The sequence below is a fragment of the Quercus suber genome, unplaced genomic scaffold (assembly GCF_002906115.3).
Source record: "Quercus suber isolate HL8 unplaced genomic scaffold, Cork oak 2.0 scaffold_438, whole genome shotgun sequence".
Lineage (NCBI taxonomy): Eukaryota > Viridiplantae > Streptophyta > Magnoliopsida > Fagales > Fagaceae > Quercus > Quercus suber.
The window spans coordinates 222,601-245,128 of NW_027069889.1; the positions used below are offsets into that span (position 1 = coordinate 222,601).

General features: G+C 37.4%; 2 protein-coding genes across 3 annotated transcripts; one reads left to right on the top strand and one right to left on the bottom strand.

Annotated features, from left to right (window-relative positions):
- Window positions 1-84: 84 nt before the first annotated feature.
- Window positions 85-15,915, top strand: LOC112039662 (uncharacterized). The gene is made up of 11 exons (XM_024072542.2): window positions 85-243; window positions 326-592; window positions 2,884-2,985; window positions 3,164-3,521; window positions 3,619-3,732; window positions 4,272-4,900; window positions 5,012-5,208; window positions 6,099-6,321; window positions 10,413-10,532; window positions 11,709-12,482; window positions 12,632-15,915. The coding sequence occupies exons 1-11, from the start codon at window positions 100-102 to the stop codon at window positions 15,698-15,700; spliced, it is 5,997 nt and encodes a 1,998-aa protein (XP_023928310.2). The 5' UTR covers window positions 85-99; the 3' UTR covers window positions 15,701-15,915.
- Window positions 15,916-17,281: 1,366 nt separating this feature from the next.
- On the bottom strand, window positions 17,282-21,970 carry LOC112039663 (amino acid transporter AVT6A). Of its 2 annotated transcripts, none has more exons than XM_065762007.1 (6): window positions 21,350-21,970; window positions 20,687-21,129; window positions 20,364-20,516; window positions 19,581-19,784; window positions 18,510-18,975; window positions 17,282-17,864 (listed from the first exon to the last, which is right to left on the bottom strand). In XM_065762007.1, exons 2-6 carry the CDS (start codon window positions 21,114-21,116, stop codon window positions 17,726-17,728), a joined length of 1,392 nt encoding a protein of 463 aa, XP_065618079.1. In that variant the 5' UTR covers window positions 21,117-21,129; window positions 21,350-21,970; the 3' UTR covers window positions 17,282-17,725. The 2 variants fall into 2 exon arrangements, with proteins under 2 accessions (XP_065618079.1, XP_065618078.1); XM_065762006.1 differs by having other exon boundaries at window positions 21,237-21,969.
- Between the last annotated feature and the right edge of the window lie 558 nt (window positions 21,971-22,528).

Consider the following 22,528-nt stretch of genomic DNA (forward strand, 5'->3'; position numbering starts at 1 on the left):
ACATAAATTAGTTGATTGGGTAGTCATAGTATGAATGTGAGATGGGAGCAACCATCAATGTTTGGTTCTGTATCTCTGGAGTAGATCATATTTAAATTTATGGTTCTTTCCCTTTCCTATTACAGATTTAGTTCTGTGACTGAGCGCTTTTTCATGGAACTCAATACACGTCGGATTGACACTAGTGTTGCCCGAAGTGAAACCCTTAGCATCATTAATGGGATGCGCTACCTAAAGCTTGGGGTATGTGTAAGTTAATTTTTTTTTTTTTTTTAGTGAAAATGGCATGAAAAAGACAATGATTTAACAATAAGGTAATTGCCAGGTTAAGACAGAAGGTGGACTGAATGCTTCTGCTTCCTTTGTCGCAAAAGCAAATCCTCTTAACCGTGCTCCACACAAACGCAAAAGTGAGCTTCACCATGCACTCTGTAATATGCTTTCAAGCATCCTAGCACCCCTTGCAGATGGTGGAAAAGGCCAGTGGCCACCTCCAGGTGTAGAGGCTGCACTTTCCCTATGGTATGATGCTGTTGGACGAATAAGATTGCAGCTCATGCATTGGATGGATAAACAGAGCAAACATTTTGCTGTAAGTGGATCTTAGAAAACGTAACTCCCTTTTTCTTTTATTCCAAGGTTCTGTTTGTTTTTCATCTGAGATGCAGAAATTGCTACCTTCACAAGTTTCATATTCTGTTTAATTTTACCTTCTAATCAGTTTGTGTCATTAAGTAAAATATGACGTTTGGCAAAAACTCTGATAACAAACTGATGCAGGACAGTAGGCTCATTGTGGAGTCTTGGAATAGCTAGGTCTAGGGTTCGTGATGGGGAAGGCTGGAAAATATTATGAAATTTAGTATTTCTAACTGGGCAAGGGAAGGGTAAAGTTTGGACATAAAACAAAGATAACTAGGGTTTGGGTTGTTGTTCCAGCATTAGGAACGGTAACCCAAGAACAATAGGTGGGTGGGTCTTCTTAGGTTGAATGGAAATGTTTCGTGGTTGGGCAATTTAGGGTCTTTGGGAATGGATTTGAGAGAGAGCTATTGAAGTAAAATCAGGTCTGATACTGATGGAAAATTGCTCAAAGTTAAAAGGAAAAAGGAAAGAGAATATACTGTCTAAACCTCACACCTAGCGATTTTAAGCATCACACCTAGGGTTTCCTTGATACTACAGCTTCGATTAAGGTTGCATTACACAAACCACCATCAAAAGCTTCATAGCTTCTGAAATTTTTGCAAAAACATATGCAATGGAAAAGAAAGCATTACAATCTGATTTCTACCCGTAATAGGAATTAGACTTGATGAGCTTAGATCACTAGGTCCAAACTAGATAACTATTAAGAACACAATGTAATTGATCCAATAACATAAGAGACCCATTATCAATATGTGATAAATAATGCCCCTCTAGAAATAAAATTGCAATAATGCCTCTGATTTAAAATTAAATACAAAGTAAAAAAATCAAATTCCAGCATCTTGCATGATTGTCTTCTGGTTGGAGAAAACTCATGATTACAATGAATCTATGAAGTCACATATTTCCTGTTTTCAGTTTTGTTACAGTGTACCTTCCTTTTACCTTTCTTAATAGCTTTGATCTTCTTCTGGAGAAGGGATGAAAATAATGGAATTGATTTTCCCTAGGTGCTTATATGGCTAATTTTATATAAATATTTTTTCGAAAAGAATCTTCCTTTAATTACTTTGTAATTCCCTAGGAATCAAAACCTAGGCTTGCTTGGAATCAATACCAAGCAAGGGGAACAAAACATAGGATCCAACACCTAGGTTTGGCTTGGATCAGCACCAGACTATTGAATAAATGTTTGAGTGGATAAATGTTTTGGGTTTGTTGTCCTTTAGTTCTTCATTTGAGATTTTTGACAGTTGTACCATCAATGATTGATGGTGGTGTACCTATTGTACACTTTCTGTATATGTGGGTTACACCTATTTTCTTTTAATTAATGAAATATATACTTATAAACAAATTCTTATATTAACTAGTAGGACTAAACCCTGAGTCTGAAGGAAATCCCAAATGTTGAATTACACAGCCGAACCTTTGGCTGTGATGACAAGGTGCCTTGCGATTGGTGTTCAAGATTGCTGGCACTTCTTAGAGACCAGTTGTGGGGCTTAAGGGCTTGATTTGACCGATGTGGGGTTGTGGGGCTTCCATCAACTTTCAGTGAACTCCTGGGTCGGCTTGACAGATTTTTTTTCTTCTTTTTGGGGGGGGGTGCTTTGCAATGGCTCAATGAAGGCAACTGGTGAAGGGGGGTTTGGTTGTGGCTCTTGTGTAACAGTGGCTGTGGTGGATTGATGTTTTCTTAGATATGGAAATTTGATGTAGGACGATGCTCAATGAAGGCAACTGGGTGAAGGGGGTTTTGTGTTGTGGCTCTTGTGTAACAGTGGCTGTGGTGGATTGATGTTTTCTTAGATATGGAAATTTGATGTAGGACAATAGATTCTAAGATGACGACTTGTGTTTGGGAAACAAAAGAAGATCAAAACAGGATAGGATCTTGGAATCATCACAGAGGGTTGCCTGTAATCTGCACCAAATATTGAAAATAGGAAAATAGAACCTAGGAATGAGTATCTAAACTGCTTGGAATCAGCACCAAGCACTAGAAGAAAATTTCCAACCCAAATTTTATAAATCCATCGTCAATCAACTTCCAAAATTTATTTTAAGGGAAAAAAACTAAAATTTTTGTAAGTTCATATCATCTTTTTTTTTTTTTCTCCCTTTTCATTTCTTAATTAATTTGCACCCCCCCCCCCCCCCAAAAAAAAAAAAAGTGCCTATTTGTGTTTATAGTTTTTTTAATCCCCACTAACTATTTTTATGTGTTAGGTTGGTTACCCTTTGGTGACTCTTCTTCTCTGTCTTGGTGATCCTCAAATATTCCACAATAACCTAAGCCCTCATATGGAGCAACTCTACAAGCATCTTAGAGTAAGTTTAACTATTTGGCATATAGTACAGGGGAACAAGGAAAGTGTGGATATGGTGATATGATTTAATATTCCATGTCCTTTTATAATGTCTTGTCTCGTTTATCTGTCAGCCATATCCATATGGAATTATATTTTGAGTTTTTAGCTATATAACAAAATCTGGGTTAATCATGTAGGACAAGAACCATCGTTACATGGCCTTGGACTGTCTTCATCGTGTTTTGAGGTTTTACTTGAGTGTTCATGCAGCTAACCAGGCCACAAATCGTATATGGGACTACTTAGACAGTGTAACCTCTCAACTCTTAACAGTTCTGAGGAAAGGGATGCTTACTCAGGATGTCCAACATGATAAACTTGTAGAATTCTGTGTGACTATAGCGGAACATAACCTTGATTTTGCCATGAACCATATGATATTAGAATTGCTGAAGCAAGATAGTTCAAGTGAAGCAAAGGTGATTGGTCTTCGTGCTTTGCTTGCCATTGTTATGTCCCCTTCAAGCAAGCGTGTTGGCTTGGAAATCTTTAAAGGTAACTGAAAAATGGTCATAGACCTTGATTATTGTTATATAGTTATATTTTGATATCTCAATGGCTGATTAGACTTCATCTGACTTTTGTTGAACAGATCACGATATTGGCCACTACATTCCAAAAGTAAAGTCTGCAATTGAGTCAATTTTAAGGTCTTGTCATAGAACCTATAGTCAAGCTCTTCTTACTTCTTCAAGGACTACCATAGGTAATTTTCTTTTTTGTCTATTGTAGAACCAGTCTGCTACAAGTTTTGGTATCTGGTAACCTTAATGTAAAAAGGACATGGAAATCTTGATTTAGATATTTTGTGTTATTTGCTCTTGAATTGATCTGCTAAATAATTGTATTTTCATCATGTGTTCTTTTCTTTTCCTTTTGTTAGACTTATTATCATTTTTATTGGTGTATGTTTCCTGGGAAAAATTATGATTTTGATTTCATTATAATTGGTGAATGTAGTCCATTTATATCTGATGTGAATGGGCCAAGCCTGAGCTCAATATGAGGTTTGCAAGCCCTTTGGATGTACATACCCCAAATGGACAAGGTTCAACACAATTTGTTTAATAGAGCTTTGTCACCTCATAGAAATAAATAAAATTAAATGCAAGCGATTCATAAAGCTGTTGATTAAATGCTTTAAATTCTTGGTTATCTGTTTACTGTATAGTTATGGTTAAATTGCTTACATTTATGTTTTGGTTCCTGCAGTGGCACATGCTAATTGAATTTTATTCTTTCCAGATGCTGTAACGAAGGAAAAGTCTCAAGGACATCTTTTCCGGTCAGTACTGAAGTGCATTCCATATTTGACTGAAGAAGTTGGCCGAAGTGATAAAATCACTGAGATAATACCTCAGCATGGTATAAGTATCGATCCAGGTGTTCGTGAGGAAGCAGTGCAGGTACTGAACCGGATTGTAAGATACCTTCCCCACCGTCGCTTTGCAGTTATGAAAGGAATGGCCAACTTTGTCCTAAGGCTTCCCGATGAATTCCCTCTTCTCATTTCAACATCATTGGGACGTCTGCTGGAACTCATGCGCTTCTGGAGAGCTTGTTTATTAGATGATAGACTGGAATATGATGCTCAAGATGCAAAGCACGTTGGGCATGTAAATCAGTTGGCCAAGAAGCCTCCTTTCCACCAATCAGAAGCAATTGAGTTCCGCGCATCGGAAATAAATGCAGTTGGGCTTATCTTCCTTAGTTCTGTAGATAGCCAGATTAGGCATACAGCACTTGAACTGCTTCGGTGTGTTCGCGCTTTAAGGAATGACATACGGGACCTAACACTACGTGAACAACCGGATCATAGTTTGAAATATGATGCTGAACCAATATTTGTAATTGACGTCCTGGAAGAACATGGGGTGGGATATACTTTTCTATTTCCCCATCTTTTGCTCCTGTATTTCCTTATTCTTAATTTTTTCCATATCACTTCCTGATCATAATTCGAACTTGATCTTTGGATATGACAGGATGACATTGTTCAGAGCTGCTATTGGGATTCTGGTCGTCCTTTTGATATGAGACGAGATTCTGATGCTATTCCTCCTGATGTGACACTTCAGTCTATAATATTTGACAGCCCTGATAAAAATAGATGGGCTCGGTGTCTAAGTGAGCTTGTCAAATATGCTGCTGAGCTTTGCCCAGACTCTGTTCAGGAAGCAAAGTAAGTGTTTTCATATTCTTCTAAATGCTTGCTTCTGCTCAATGCTGACTTGATCTCTTGGCACACATGTTGTCCTCAACATTAAGTCTTCATGATAAAAATAATATTGGCAACAAAGTTTCTTTCTTTTGTTTCTTTTCTTCACTTTTTATTATTATTATTTTTTTTTGTTGACTTGATGTGGTAGATAAGCAGAAAAAATGTTCCTCGTTATACTTCATTTGTTTCAGTAGAAACATGTTTCCTGGGGAAAGTGACTTGTTTTCCTATGTTTGGTTGCAACTTTGAAAAAGATCCAGTGAACATTTTCAGCTATTTGACTTGCATGGAAATCAGTAATATTTCATGTAGACGTGGTAGTGGGGATGATGGAGGTGGAGGCACAAAGGAATGGAAACTTGTGGGGGCACCAAAGAATCAGAAGCAGAAAACATTTTCCTCCTCTTTTGGGTTATTTTCTGTTGACTTTGGAAAATTTTATCTGTTGCCACAGATTTTCTGACATACTAAACACCAGAAAATGCAGAGAACATTTTTTTGGAAAGTTTTTCCACTGAAACAAAAGGAGTGTTGAATCTCTCATATTTTATGGGTGGCCTAAAATAAAATTCTTACATGTTTCCCTAGTTTGTGACATTTGGGAACTTGTTTTCATGTGTGTTAACTGTTAGGTCCCTGTGACTTAAAATGAACAGTTTACGGCAATTAACGAGAAAAGTAATTTGACATGGAAACTGCAAAATCTTGTGAGGGTTGATTTGTTACTAATTTGTCCACAAAATACTTAGTCTGCACATTTGCTTTCTAGTTTCTGCTCAAGATCTTCAGGTTAAATCAAGTTCACAAATTACAATTCCAGGATCTTCTTTTAACACAATCTTTATTTGCAGGAAAGAGGTTATGGAACGTCTTGCTCATATCACACCTGTTGAGTTGGGTGGAAAGGCTCATCAGTCACAAGATGCAGAGAGCAAACTGGATCAGTGGCTGATGTATGCAATGTTTTTATGTTCATGTCCACCAACAATTAGAGAAGCTAGTGCCTCATCATCAACCAAGGATCTTTACCATCTTGTTTTTCCCTCCTTAAAATCTGGATCTGAAGCACACATAGTAAGTACTTTAAGATCTAATATTTGTATTTCTAGTAGGAAGTTAACCAGCCAGCTATTTCCTACTGCAAATCTGACATGGAGCTCTCAGATTTTCTTTTCTGACACTCAAATATTGACTGGACCATATGTTTAGGAAATTGATCCTGTTTCCTTCTTTCCGTCTTAAATTAAAAATAAAAAAAGAAAGAGAGAGAGCTATGTGGTCTGATTAAGACTAATGTCCTATATTCTGATGATAATATATATATACACCCACATTATATTTGAGATAGCAAGCTTTGAATAACTGTTTAATGGCCCCATTTATGTGGTTGTTTATCCATTTTTTTTTCCTGAATGGAGGAAAAGTGGTGATAATTGATGTAGTCAAATATCTTATATTGGATCTTATTTGTAATGAGTAATGTGAAATTTTGAGAAGGAAAATTGTAAAGGTGGATGATGCAGCCCTCTTATTAATCTTCCTAGAAAAACCAACCATAAAATGTTTAATGGGGTAATGTTAGGTAAGTAATTAGCTTGATAAACTACCAATTGTGCTAAAAGGTTAAGTTGACATGAATGGGTGAACTCACTCATTTAACCATTATTCTAACACACCCCTAGGGCCCCGCATGTGAGATTTTTAACTTTTTTAAATGGGTAGTGGAGATCTGGTTTGAACTTAGGACCACCTGCTCTGATACCATTTTAAACTATCACTTGTCTCAAAAGCTTAAGTTAATAGGAAATGGTGAATTTAATCATTTAACCATTATTCTAACACAACCCTTGATTTACAAATTTTGGGAACTTAAAATATATGTGGAGTCAACAAGGATTGGTAGACTTAATTTCATATCTAGGAACTTATAAAAGGAATTGATTCTGAGAACATCAAAATTAAGCTAGGCCTGTAGTCTCTATAAAAGAGGAATGAAAATTGAAGAAGGCTGGCTATCTTTGACTAGAAAAGCTTGTCTAATTTATAGGGTTATTCCATTTCCAGTGGTTTTAGGCTGTATCTACCGTTTCACGGCAAACATATAATACTTGCAGCATTATCTGACTGCATCAAGTGGTATCTAAAAAGAATGGACACTGACACTGAAATGTACACAAAAAAATATAAAACATGGCGATGTGGAAATTCTTGAAAAAAGGACATGCCACAATGATAATAGGACAAATAATTGATTAATATATAGGTAGGTATATTTTATTTATTTATAGGCATATTTTAGGTTAATTTTGAGTTTCTAAAATAAATAAACACCATCAAAATCTTTAACAGTATATCTAAAATCAAAGGAATATAAAATAATAATAAAAATTACACGTCTGGGATTTTGGAGTGTGTGTGCTTCTTAGGGTGGTATCAAAGCAAAAATTGGTCTGTGGCTTTGCATAAAAAATTATTGCAATAGTTGAAGCTCATATGCGGATTTTGGAAAGGAATTGCTTCAATTCTAGTGCTTTCCTAGAATACCTAGAGGTGAATGGTATAAAATATCCTGTTCAAGTTTTTGAACAAAAGCATTTTCAAGTTTCCAGTTGGTATTGGTATCAAATTGATAAATTACAGTGAGATTTTCTTTGGGGAGACATAGGAGATATGTTTAAATTCCAATTTGTTTATTGGAGAACAGGGATGGGGAATCAGAAGCATGGTAATGTTCAATCAGGTATTGTTGGGAAATGGCTATGGCGTTATGCAGTGGAGGCAGATGCACTTTGGGGAGGAGTGGAGGATAAAAGGTATGGAAGTACGTAGGGAGGTTGGTATTCAGATGGAGTAAATGCTCCTTTTGGGGTAAACCTATTGAAGCATATTAGGAATGGTTGGGGGAAATTATCTGGATCATTAAATTTGAGGAGGCAACGGCAGTAGCATTTGATTTTTTCAAGGTTTATGGTGTGGGGACTATGTTCTGAAGGAGGCATTTGCAGAGTTGTATTAAATTGCATGGTCTAATGAGCCATTGGTCTAATGGTAATATTCATTGGGATGTATTAGTTTTATTAGAGCCGTATACATCCCACGATTATTTAGTTTTCTATTTTACTTACCAACCAAAAAAAAAAAAAAAAAAAAAACAAAAATATTAGAGCCATAAATGATAAATGATTGGGAGTTAGAATCTCTAGTTTCTTTTCTTGATTTAATTGGATATTTGAGGCTCAATTTCTACGAGGTTCTACATTCTAATGGCGATTCACCGTCTACAAGTTGGATTGGTATTTGGAAATTACTGATCATTTACTTACTGTGAGATTGCTTGGTGATTATGGGTACATGGTTTTTTGTCTACTTTGGATTGATTTGGTTATGCCTAATAAGGTGATTGATCTATTGCTTGTGAAAAGAAAGATTTGGGTGGCAATAAAATTTAGATATTTTGAATGCAATCCCTTTTTGTCTAATTTGGTGCATTTAGAGAGAAAGAAATGCTTGTACATTTTGAAGGGAATGAGAAGAATTTTGGACTAGGAAAATTCTCTTCTTTGCACCATGTATGATTGGATTGCTGCCACTAGTGGTCACTGCTTTTCTAATTTGATTGAGTTTATTTATATTTTCCAATTTTAGATGATAATTTATTAGTGTATTTTTATACATCCCTTGTACTATAGTTGTGCCCCTATTTTGCATTTGTTTAATACAAATTCTTATAATAAAAAAAGGTATTTTAAAATTTGTCTTCATCTCCTGCATTAGAGATTGATTGGAACTTACCTCCAATGTTTTATGATTACTAGAATAACGTTTCATTATGGGTGATGGATCTTTTGAATTAAGAAGTAAAGAACTAGACATTATATGTGAAATGATGGAGCTTAAAATAGTAGATGGTTTTGAGATTTATTCAACAAAGTTCTCCTCAAATTATGGTGAATTTTTTCTTTTTCTTTTTTTTTTTTTTTTTTTTGTGAAGTAATTTTGAAGAACATGGGAAGGAGGAATTGAAGATTTTGTTTTCTTAAACAATGCATTTGAAATCAATGGTCACACAATAATGTTCAAGCAAGATGAAAAATGTTGGTCTTGTACGGTTAAAGCAGCAAACCAATTCAATGTTTATTTCCTTTTGTCAGCCAGAGTTGTGTTTATTGGCACAAAGCTGCAAGAGATTGAAATGGGTTTGGTGGATTAGCCAAAAGCCAAAGTTAGCAACTGACAAGAAGACAATGAACTCAAGGTTGAGTTCTTGATGATCAGGGGAGGCTGATATAGCCAGTTGGTCAAATTTCCTGAATAAAAAGTCCATGAAATCTGTAATTGGGTATCTGAGTTAGGTTTAGTAATCAGCCCTTGATTTCCATAGTTTGGGAACTCCAACATGAGTAAGTAGTGTGGTCAACATCTCAGTAGGCTCGTAACATCCCATCTAGGAACTTATGAAAGTAGTTAATGGACCGTCTAGAATGCCTATGAGCATTAAATTTAATTTATGCTTGTGTTCTCATTAAATTAGGAATGAAAAGCTGAGACTGCCTTGACAGAAAAGTCATGTTAATACTGGGATTATTCCCTTTTCTTTCTTTTTGGGCTTATCAGTTCTTTTACAGCAAGCATCATATTTGCAGCATTATCTAGCTGCATCAGTAGATCTATGGGTTTGCTGGTGGTGGGTGCTGACTGCCAACCCTTTCTACTTCATATGCTGTGCTCAAGTTGCCATTTGTCTACCTTGTCTAACCTAATCTCTACGTTCACACTCATACATTTACACACTGTTATAACTTATGTATGATATTTTTTCTCCATTTTACCTTAAGTATTACAAAATTGACGTATTTGCCTAATTGGTGGAGTTCATTCTGCCATTCCCCTCTTCTCTGGAAAGCAGCATTGGGATATGTATGTATATATATATATATATGATATAATGCTGGAGTGATTTAAGCCTGAAATTGTCTCACCCAAATAATATCTTTTTTGTACAATTGCTTCTAAATGCTCTAATCCCACAATGTTTTAAATTTTGATGCTTGTGCTTATTAATTGAAAAGACAAAAAGAAATCTAAGGAATTTTCTTATTTATGTCATTCGAATGCTATTAGATTTGTTCCTCTTGGTTAAATTAATTTTTTCCATTCCAATTTAGCATGCAGCCAGCATGGCTCTTGGCCATTCACATCTTGAAGCATGCGAAATTATGTTTGGTGAGCTTGCGTCTTTTATTGATGAGGTTTCTATGGAGACAGAGGCAAAGCCGAAATGGAAGGTTGGGAATTTGTTTTAATTTCTCAAATGTCCTAAATTTTCTGATTGTCATTTGTATATTCATAACCAGCATAGCATTCTCATCCTAATTGCCAGTCAGTGAACTACGTAATTCTTTACTGGCAAAGGTAAGTTATCATAAGATTACAATAATTTGTGGTACCAACAAATTAATAGACGAAACGGGCAATCTGTTTTGCTAACTCAATACTTACAGTTTTGAGTAATACGAGTATACAAAAGAGGTTAATGTGTTTGGGTTATCTTATTTTCTTTGGCTTATTTTGGTTAAAAAATAAGTTGGGTAAACGTACAGTTATAGTTAGAAAAAAGTGTGGCATTAAAAAACTATACCAAGCTAAATAAGCTTTTTTTTGGAGGGGGTGGGTGTGGGGAACCCCTGCCCAAACTAAAGAAAAAAATCTCTCTAATTTTAAATTGACAAATTATGATTAAATCAATGATGTTGTAGCCATTTGACTTAATGAGTGAATGAAAATTGCAAATGCTTTAAGGTAACTGGTAGACACTCTTAAGTGAGTGAATGACAAAAAGAAATCCAAACTATACTGGAGTGCAAGGGCATGGCTCAGATATTATGACATCCAAAAAAATCCCAAGTTGGGAAAGAGACCCCCACAATAGAGAATCTTTATGCACACTCAGAGAACAGGACAAAGTGAGAACTAATACATCAATCTCTGGAGCTACCTATTTTCTTGAGAAGGCTTAAGGCTGTGGAGGGTATTAGGATGCCAGTCACTTGCATGGTTCTACCAACCTGTTCTGATGGGTTACACCAGTTGATCTGTTATCAGACATTGAGATTCCTTTGGTAAATATAAATAGATTTTCCTATTAATTGGTCCTGTCAAAATAACTCTTATCTGACATATTCTGTATGAATGCTTGTTGTTTTATGAAGGGCTCCCCTCCTAACCAAATATAGAAAATATGTTAAATAGCATATTCTCCTTTAGTTCATTTCCAGTTCATTGTCAAAAAATTCTAGGTAGTGTGGTTTAAGAGTGGGAAACAGCTGTTTTTACCTGATTCTTTGAAGAAATTTGCTCACAGCTCCTTTCTTTTGCATTAATAATTACTAAAAATCTTCTTTTTCCAAATTTTGGGTTTCAGTCAAGATGACTTACAAAATATATCACTCCTTTGGATGCAGAGTCAAAAGGCTCGCCGTGAAGAACTCCGTATCCACATTGCAAATATTTATCGGACTGTTTCTGAGAATATCTGGCCTGGCATGCTCGCTCGCAAGCCAGTTATCCGTCTCCATTATCTGAAGTATATTGATGAGGCAACCAGGCAGATCTTTACAGCAACTGCCGAGAGCTTTCAAGAAATGCAACCTCTCCGTTATTCACTGGCTGCTGTTCTAAGATCATTGGCCCCTGAATTTGTTGAGTCAAAATCAGAGAAATTTGATCTTAGAACTAGAAAACGACTATTTGATCTTCTTCTCTCATGGTGTGATGACACAGGCTGTCCATGGGGTCAGGATGGTGTTAGTGAATATCGACGTGAAGTAGAACGCTACAAGTCTTCTCAACATGCTCGTTCTAAAGATTCTGTAGACAAAATATCATTTGATAAAGAATTGAGTGAACAGGTTGAGGCAATTCAGTGGGCCTCGATGAATGCTATGGCTTCACTTTTATATGGACCTTGCTTTGACGATAACGCAAGAAAAATGAGTGGGCGGGTAATATCTTGGATCAATAGTTTGTTCATTGAGCCTGCACCTAGGGCTCCATTTGGTTACTCACCAGCTGATCCAAGAACTCCATCTTATTCCAAATACACGGGTGAAGGTGGTCGTGGAGCTGCTGGTCGTGACAGGCATAGGGGCAGTCATCATCGTGTTTCATTAGCAAAATTGGCTCTAAAAAATCTTCTACTTACAAATCTGGACCTGTTTCCTGCCTGCATTGATCAGGTAATAATGTTGTTCTTTGACTGTTGTGCAGCACTTTCCAATTAGTATGCATTTTACTGTTTGATAAATTACTAGGTGGGATGCTTGTCAGTTACTTTACAAGGAACTAATTATATATATATATATATATATTTTCCCTTTTTTCCCAGTGCTACTACTCGGATGCTGCTATAGCTGATGGTTACTTCAGTGTGCTGGCTGAGGTCTACATGCGCCAAGAGATACCAAAGTGTGAAATCCAAAGACTCTTGAGCCTGATCCTCTACAAGGTGGTGGACCCATCTAGACAAATTCGTGACGATGCCCTTCAGATGCTGGAGACACTTTCTGTTCGTGAATGGGCTGAGGATGGTATTGAGGGTTCAGGAAGCTATCGAGCTGCCGTTGTTGGCAACCTGCCTGATTCATACCAACAATTCCAATACAAGCTCTCATGCAAACTTGCCAAAGATCACCCTGAGTTGAGCCAGCTCCTCTGTGAGGAAATCATGCAGAGACAACTCGATGCTGTTGACATAATTGCACAACATCAGGTTTTGACATGTATGGCTCCATGGATTGAGAACCTTAATTTCTGGAAACTCAAGGACTCAGGTTGGAGTGAAAGATTGTTAAAAAGCCTTTACTATGTGACATGGCGACATGGAGACCAATTCCCTGATGAAATTGAGAAATTATGGAGCACAATTGCTAGCAAACCTAGGAATATTAGTCCTGTTTTAGATTTCTTGATCACAAAAGGGATTGAAGATTGTGATTCAAATGCTTCTGCTGAGATAAGTGGTGCATTTGCTACATATTTCTCAGTGGCAAAGCGTGTAAGTTTATATTTAGCACGGATATGTCCTCAGCGCACAATTGATCACCTGGTATACCAACTGGCTCAGCGTATGCTGGAAGATAATGTTGAGCCAGTCGGGCTAAGTACAAACAAAGGTGATTCTAATGGAAATTTTGTGTTGGAATTCTCCCAGGGGCCTTCGGTGGCCCAAATTGCAACAGCTGTGGACAGCCAGCCACACATGTCACCATTACTTGTCAGGGGTTCCCTTGATGGTCCACTTAGGAATGCTAGTGGAAGCCTGAGTTGGCGAACAGCAGGTGTTACAGGACGAAGCGTCTCGGGCCCATTAAGTCCAATGCCTCCTGAGTTGAGCATTGTGCCAGTAAATCAAGGCCGCTCAGGCCAGCTTCTTCCAGCTTTAGTTAACATGTCAGGGCCTTTGATGGGGGTTAGAAGTTCAACTGGAAGTTTGCGGAGTCGCCATGTTTCTAGGGATAGTGGAGACTACCTCATTGATACTCCTAACTCTGGTGAAGATGGATTGCATTCCGGGGCTGCAATGCATGGGATTAATGCCAAAGAACTTCAGTCGGCCTTGCAGGGTCATCAGCAGCATTCATTGACTCATGCAGATATAGCATTGATTCTGCTTGCAGAAATTGCATATGAGAATGATGAAGATTTCCGTGAGCACTTGCCTCTGCTCTTTCATGTCACATTTGTTTCAATGGATAGTTCGGAAGACATTGTGCTTGAGCACTGCCAGCATTTGCTTGTTAATCTGTTGTACTCGCTAGCAGGCCGTCACTTGGAGCTGTATGAAGTAGAAAACAGTGATGGAGAGAACAAGCAACAGGTTGTGAGCCTCATCAAGTATGTCCAGTCGAAGCGAGGAAGCATGATGTGGGAGAATGAGGATCCCACGGTAGTGAGAACTGAGCTTCCCAGTGCAGCACTTCTCTCTGCATTAGTCCAGAGCATGGTGGATGCCATCTTCTTCCAAGGAGATCTGCGTGAGACCTGGGGGGCTGAGGCACTCAAATGGGCTATGGAGTGCACATCAAGACATCTTGCCTGTCGCTCACACCAGATTTATCGTGCTTTGCGGCCTAGTGTCACAAGTGATACATGTGTATCACTCCTCCGTTGCCTTCATAGGTGCCTAGGGAATCCAGTTCCTCCAGTTTTGGGATTCATCATGGAAATCTTGTTAACATTGCAAGTAATGGTGGAAAACATGGAGCCAGAAAAGGTGATACTCTACCCTCAATTATTTTGGGGGTGTGTAGCTATGATGCACACAGATTTTGTTCATGTCTATTGCCAGGTGCTGGAGCTCTTCTCACGTGTGATTGACCGTTTATCATTCCGAGACAGAACAACAGAAAATGTGCTCCTTTCAAGCATGCCTAGAGATGAGCTTGATACAAATGTTGATATAGGTGACTTCCAGCGGGTAGAATCTAGGAGTGGCTATGAGCTACCACCATCTAGTGGTAATCTGCCAACATTTGAAGGGGTGCAACCTCTTGTGCTTAAAGGACTCATGTCAACTGTTAGTCATGGTGTTTCTATTGAGGTTCTCTCACGTATCACAGTGCACTCGTGTGATTCTATATTTGGGGATGCTGAGACCAGACTCTTGATGCACATCACAGGCTTGCTTCCCTGGCTCTGCTTGCAGCTTAGCAAGGATTCACTGGTGGGGCCTGCTTCACCGCTTCAACAACAGTACCAGAAGGCCTGCTCTGTTGCAGCCAACATCTCCATTTGGTGTCGAGCAAAATCATTGGATGAATTAGCTACTGTATTTGCAGCCTACTCCCGTGCTGAGATCAAAAGCATTGATAACCTTCTTGCATGTGTTTCACCATTGTTATGCAATGAGTGGTTTCCAAAGCACTCAGCTTTGGCTTTTGGGCACTTGTTACGGCTACTGGAGAAAGGGCCAGTTGAGTATCAGCGAGTGATATTGCTCATGCTTAAAGCCTTGCTCCAACACACCCCCATGGATGCTGCACAAAGTCCACACATGTATGCAATTGTGTCCCAGTTGGTAGAGAGCACTTTGTGTTGGGAGGCACTGAGTGTGTTGGAAGCCCTTTTGCAAAGTTGTAGTTCGCTGACAGGTTCTCACCCACACGAACCCGGGTCATTTGAGAATGGGCTTGGTGGCCCTGATGAGAAGTTGCTTGCTCCTCAGACCTCATTCAAGGCTCGCAGTGGACCCCTACAGTTTAGTATGGGTTCAGGGTTTGGGACAGTTCCAACACCTGCACAAGGGGGCTCAACTGAATCTGGAACGTCACCTAGAGAGGTGGCTTTGCAAAATACACGTCTAATTCTTTGGCGGGTGCTTGACAGCTGTGCTCTAGGGAGGAGAAGGGATTACAAAAGGCTGGTGCCTTTTGTGAACAATATCGGGAACCCATAATCTGCAAAAGCCTGTTTCTTGCTTTGTATCTTGGGTGGAGCACTGGGGAAAGTTTTAGGTGATGAATATGTATATAGCCATCGTAAAGTAGTGATTTTTGTAGTTAGGGTTGTAAAATGTTGTTTAGTTACAGTATTTATGATCTTTTACGGTAGTCTGCTGTCTTGTATCTCTTCTCTATTTATGTTATTTATAATTTCTTTTTCTGTTCTCAATGGAAGTCCTGTCATTTTTTTCCCTCTTCCAACTGAATGCACTGTGTGTTTAGATCACTTGACCAAGTTAAAACAGGTTAGTTGGACTCATGGGATACTGCGATTCTACTGGACTCAAAATGTACATAATTTACTTCATTGAATGATATCGGTTCTCATGCTTGTGGTTCATCATCTAAGTCTAGGAGAAATTCGGTGGGACTTTTCCAAGCTTAAAGAGAGTTCTATGAGGGCTTTCAACACCAACCAACCAAAAGCTTCACAAAACATCTGAACAGAAGAACAGGGGAGCCTTGACTTTTTTTTTCTTTTTTTTCTTTTTTTCTTTTTTGTGGAGGGGAGAAGGACAAAGTCTTGTGTGGTAAAAAAAAAAAAAAAAAAAAAAAATTCTAGAGCACAAGAGTTTGCCACTACAACGGGCCCATGATTATCATATTCGGATATTCCACTTCAACGGGGAACTAATATTACTCCATATATTGGTATTTAAGGTTAATTTTATGTTTTACATGGTATTTAAGGGTTTCTTTAACATGAAGGGGATTTTTTGTTGCAAAAACAAATGGGAAGATTTATCTAAAGATAGTTTTAAGAAAACAGAAAGTATTTTTTTTTTTCTTTATCTTTATTTTGAGAAGAGAAAGGCAGACTCTTGTGTGTAAAAGAAATAATCCAAAAACATTTTTCTTTTAACCAAAACCTACAATATTATCCCCCCAACACAAAATCATGATTCAAAACCCCCAATTGTCAAACCCATCCATTAAAAATGTAAAACCCTCATATTCTCACTTCACCTTGCCGGCAGGGTTGCTGATAAAGGCTTCATATGACTTGAGCAGTGGGTCGCAACCGCACCTTGATCATGGGTTGCGATGATGGATTGATGGGTTCGAAGGCTCACAATAAGATCTTATAATGGTTAATGGGGGTGGCCTATTTATAATTTGCCACTGCATCAATTAGAAAATATAGAAACGAAACTGAAAATATCTTCTTCTTTTTTAAGACATGATTTTAAGATGTATTTTTTATAAACATTCAGCCAAACAAAACTTCTAGTGGATCCCATGGTTGTTTTTAAGCATCGGAAACAAATTTATAGGGTCACAACATATCCACAGCCATGCAGCTGCAAAACTTGTTTAAAGTGGTGACTGAACTTTTTAGTCTTAACAGATATCCATAACCATATATTAATTGGCTGATATACGAAAATTAAATGATGAATGCAATCCATTCAGTCCTAGTTATGTCAGTTAATATGTATCATATGAAAACAGAAATTAGTAGTTAAAAGTAGACTTAATCCATAATTACATAAATACCAAGTATCAAAACTTTGAATGTGCCAGCAAGCCAGATGAGAGTTGGGAATTATGGCATCATCAATATTATTATATAAGGCAATTTGTGTTCTTTTGCAACTTAAATTTCCCATCACATTCATCAGGGAGAAGGGATGACACACAAACTGATAGAAAGAACTACGCAAGACCCATCTAGGATATGCTTTAGCATTTCTATGACTTAATCCTATTCCCTCACAACAAAATCCAATAACCAGCACAAAGCAAGACAACAATGCACACCAATATGCATATACACCTTAATACACTTCTAAAAGTACCTTTGTACATTGAGTAAGGGTCTTTTTATTATCACTATAATTCAACTCAAGCCATCTTAGAAAACCTTGATTTTCTTACTGGCTTCCAAAGGATCCCACCATGACGTTCCTTCTCTGGAAGCATGACCATACCTCCTGCTTGGGCATGTCTTCAGATGACAAATCACATAACATGAGAGATCATTCACGGGGGGATGTATTCCTTTTTATCAAGGCATAGGCATCGCTGTATATGGCCACCAAGTTTGAGAAGACTGCAAGGACTATCATAAAAACAGCCAAGATCTTGTCCTTCTTCGTTGCGATGTTGTGTCTATCCCTGAATCACCAAGGAAAACAATTTACATCAAATTAACAATTTATTAGCAATTCCATTCACAAAATCATTAAAAGTAGAAATAAAAACACCAATGACAGATATCCTGAATAATCCCCCATGTTAAGTCACAGAGAACAATAAGCAGCCGGTGGAGCCAGTAGAGAGTATGTTTAACATTATTTGATACAAAAAATAGTAGCAACCATTCAAAATTCTTGATATCAATTAAATAAAAGTGCTAAAGATTCACAGTGGTCCATCATTTCTATCAAAAGGTTAACACATTTTCCTTCACAGGAAATCACAGTCCTAGAAATATCCATAAATGCAAGTTGAAAGGCCTTAATATTGAATTTTCCTTGCCTAAAGAACAAGTTCACATAAGCTAGTCAACCATGAATGCCTGTACCAAACCATTATCTTTCTGCATTTTTTATTTTTTATTTATGGGTAGTCACATACACACCCAAAGCCCCACCTCCACCCCATTCTTATGGGGGGGATACATGCCAATTGAGCAAGTGTTCACTGGCTTTCTGCAAATTCCAATATCCAAATATTGAAAATGAAAATAAAATTTTACATTTGAAAAAGTCAAGAGAAATAAAATGTCTTTCTGCAAAGTAAAAATGTTGGGAAACTCACTTAAGAGTAATGGCAGCAGGGAAAATGAACCCAAGGCAGACTGCAGCAGTCGCTCCAGTGAATTGGAAAGCATCCCAAATGCTAGGTATGAAATTTGCACCTAAGAAGATAACAGCGATGAGCCCAATTGAGACCAATGCAAACCTAAGATTGTCCAGAACCAGAGGCCTTGATGTGGGAAAGAGAAGGCCATCCAAGTTGAGCCTCAATGGATAGAAGACAATGGGAAACACAAGCATAAGGTGAGCAGCATAGCTAACACGGACAGCATCATTAAGCAAGGAACTGTAAGGAATGCCAAGGTTGGTGTCGTAGTTGGCAAGCACATCATCTAAAGTTGCATCACCAAAAAGAAGGAAGCCAAAAAAGCTTGTCATTATGTACACAGATGAGCATAGAGCAAGTGAAGTTCGCACAACCCCTTTTATCTGTGTAGAGTCTTCAAGTTCATTGTCTATGCTGTGAACTGCAAATGAAGAACGCAGGAGTCAAATCCCTGTTATTTACATGCTTCACAATTGAAAGGTGAAAGAACATGAAAAAATGAAACCTCCCATTTCAATCAAAACAACTAGAGCTTATTCCAACCCTGGAAACTTCAAAGTTAATAGGATGATCTAATGTGCAAACCAGAGCTAAAATACAGATACCAAACATCACTTTTTAAGTTGGTTCCTTTTATGAAATTGCAAAGCCCATCATGGAAAAGGAAAAGATCAAATACAGGGAACACTGATTTTCATCTTTCCTCGTCAACACAAAACAACCTGATTGGTTAAAAATGTAATTCACAAGTTCAAAAATCAAAGACAATTTTGATATTAGGCTGCATTCAAGTTGCAGAGAAGCAATGCCAACTAATCCAAACTACAGTCAGTTCAACCAAGTTGATTCAAAATTTTACTTCTGATGGTGAGTTTTTCTTCATCCTTTTTGAGAAAAAAAAAAAAAAAAAATTTTGAGTGGGGAGCGGGGTGTTTACTTCTGTTTCATCCAATTCCAACAGAAACACCAGGATGAAAAAAAAAAAAAAGAAAAAAAGAAAAAGAAAAGAGTAAACAGCTTCCATACCGTTATAGTGGCAGATATATGCAGTAACAAGGACAGGGACAACAGTGAAGAGATTGAGCAATGATGTCAGATCAGTAACATCTGGTATCAATCTAGGCATCGTAACACCTCCACTTATCAACTTGATGATTGCAATTCCAACAGTAATAACAAGAAACACAACTGCCAGGGCGACGGATAAAGCAGATGTAAATTTCAATGAATCTGTCACCACAGAAAGAAGACACATAAGATCTCCACAGCAATGCACAACAAACATAACAAGGCCAAAGAATATGAAATAAAGCCGTATGGCCAAGCTACACAAAGGTCGTTAAGAGGGATATAAGCATTTAAGAAACCACATGCACAAGACAAGGTATGAAAACTCAAAGCAAGAGAAGGCCTTTGAGATATGGTGAATTGCTGTTACACCATATTCAAATCACCCAGATGTCACAATACTTTTCCAATTTGAGAAGAGCAATATACCAACTTATATGTTTTATATTCTTGCAGGGGCAAGTGTCATTGATCAAAATCAAAGAAAATAAGGTTGTCAGGCTGCAAATCTCTATTGCTAGTTAATTGCTATGTAGTAGAAACTACTAGTACAACATGCACATACCAATGAATTATATCTCTTGTGAAAAAATAAAGCGCTAGTATAATAGTTTCAATAAAACATCAGAGATTGATAGATCTGATTAGTGTTCTACTTATGGTAGAAAATTAGAAGTTAGATGGAGTAGTTCAGATAGCAGCTGATTAAAAAATGGTTTATGGGTAAGGGATAACACTAACCGATTCGCTTAAAGCATGCCAACGGAGCAAATATACAAAGAGTTGTGACAGAAAGAACAACAGCACGCCCATTCCACCATTGGTCTCCAAACCAGCCTTCAAGGACACCAGCATGGTGAACTCCACTTGAAGATGTTCCAGAAAGCACATCACCTTCAAGTAATACAAGGATACAAATTTGCAAAATTAATCAAACATATTTATAGCTTTCCCCAAAAAGTACAGTTAAGCAAATAAATCTACAAAAACCTTCCCTAGATAAGGTACCAATAACACAAATGAAACTGAAACAGAGATTTGTAGGAATGAAATATAAGTCATACCAATAATAATCATGTACACAATGAGTACACCAATGTTGTTAATCATAACACATATCTGCAGCATAATCTTTCCATATTTTCCAAAGGCATCCCCCATAAGACCTCCATATGAAGATGACTTTCCAGCCCGGCTAAACCTGAGGATCAACTCAATTGAAGCCTCAGTCAAGAAGGCCATGAAGATGATCATGGCAATCCCAAGACCAAGCCCCAACACTTTCATTGTTGCCGGCAGCGCCATGATCCCAGCACCAACAATTGTGGTAGATAAGTTGAACACTGCCCCAGTAAAGGAAGCACCATTGAACTCATCAAACTCAGCACCAACATCATCTTTCCTCTTAGGCAACAAGGGTGCTTTTTCATCAACAATTGATTTGTTCTTTCTTGACTTCCTCTCCTTCTTAGGTGCAAGATTTCCAATCGTCATCTTCTTCAAGTATCTTCAATAAAAGTTTCACACCAAATATGATTAGCTTCTAAATTGTATAATTCTTGCGAGTTTGAAATCAAATTCAAGTAAATTTGCAAGCTTTTAACAAATACTAACTTGTAAAAATGGAAGAACTTCAACACAAACTATTGAGATCCCTTATACTGATTCTCAATCCACAAGAAGATATAATATTCAAAACAAATAGCTAACTTTAGAAAAAAACCCACTTCTTTCAAAGTTCCGAAAGAGGCAGATCTTTTGCAAATGGTTCCAAACTAACAACAAGAGGGCTGATACTAAGAAACCCAGAAGAAATTTCAAAACCCCAGAAGGGAAGTATTGAAATTAAGCTTGGAATTTGGCTAAATTCTTTAATACACACAATTGATGAAGAAGAAGATATAAACCCTATTCCACAAACCCAGAATGTCTTGTCTCTTCAAAGATAAGCAAAACCCCCCCAAATCCAAACAATACACACAGATTTCTGAAATAGAAACAACAAACTTGAAAACCCCAAAAGCAGAAATTGATAAAAATTGGTACTTTAAAATTAAAACCAAGAATGATTGGGTCTAGGATGGGATGCTTGGCTATAAATTTATAGAGAAAGTGAGAAACCGTGAGACAAAAGCTTACGTAATGTGTTGCACATTTGTTCAATAAAATATAAAACTACTAATAATTTTATATACGAATTGACCGAATCATGAAAACAAATTATGACTATAAAGACAAAGAAATTTCAGGGATTGGCTAATGCAGTATAATTTAATGGTCCAATTACAATCAATCTTTAAACGATTCTCCATTCACAGACAACCATTGACGTCAACATCAACACCAACATTAACAACAGGGTCTGGTTTTTTTTTTTTTTTTTTTATAATTCAACAACAGGGTTTGGTTTGGTTTTTGGGGTGACCGATGGAGAGAAGCTTAACCAAAAAAAAAAGCTCAATGCTTGAATGTTTTCTCTGCTCAATCCCGAAGCCTCTTTTTAGTCCAAATTTTCATTCTTGACCATGGGTTATGGGTCTATTACGTAAAGCACACAATAACATATAATCAAACATATAGTATACAAAATTAACAAACTCATGTTTATTTCTTTCTATTGTGAAAGGGTCAATGGCTATTAGCAATTTGCACACCACAGGCATTGTTTATAGTTTGTCCTTAACGTTAATTAGTTTTGGCTTTCACACTTCTGTGGCGGTGGCTTTAATATAATTTGTGCCACACCACATTTTAGTTTTTTCATTTTAGCAAATCGCCCTTATGGACTTGCTGTTCAAAAAGACAATTCAAAGAAACACCACAAATTTTCAAAGGAATAATGAAAATTTAATTAGCTGCCCTTTGACCTGATTGGAAGATACTCAAGGACTTGGGACCTGGTTGGT

Bases quoted from the DNA above. Each gene is read 5' to 3' on its own strand.
- LOC112039662 (XM_024072542.2), top strand. From the start codon at position 100: ATGGTTCTTTCCCTTTCCTATTACAGATTTAGTTCTGTGACTGAGCGC. The intron at 593-2,883 runs GTAAGTGGATCT...TTTATGTGTTAG, and splicing joins AACAGAGCAAACATTTTGCT to GTTGGTTACCCTTTGGTGAC. The intron at 2,986-3,163 runs GTAAGTTTAACT...TTAATCATGTAG, and splicing joins AACTCTACAAGCATCTTAGA to GACAAGAACCATCGTTACAT.
- LOC112039663 (XM_065762007.1), bottom strand. From the start codon at position 21,116: ATGACGATTGGAAATCTTGCACCTAAGAAGGAGAGGAAGTCAAGAAAG. The intron at 20,517-20,686 runs GTATGACTTATA...TATTACTTGAAG, and splicing joins TGTGTACATGATTATTATTG to GTGATGTGCTTTCTGGAACA. The intron at 17,865-18,509 runs GTGAGTTTCCCA...TTGGTGATTCAG, and splicing joins CCTGCTGCCATTACTCTTAA to GGATAGACACAACATCGCAA.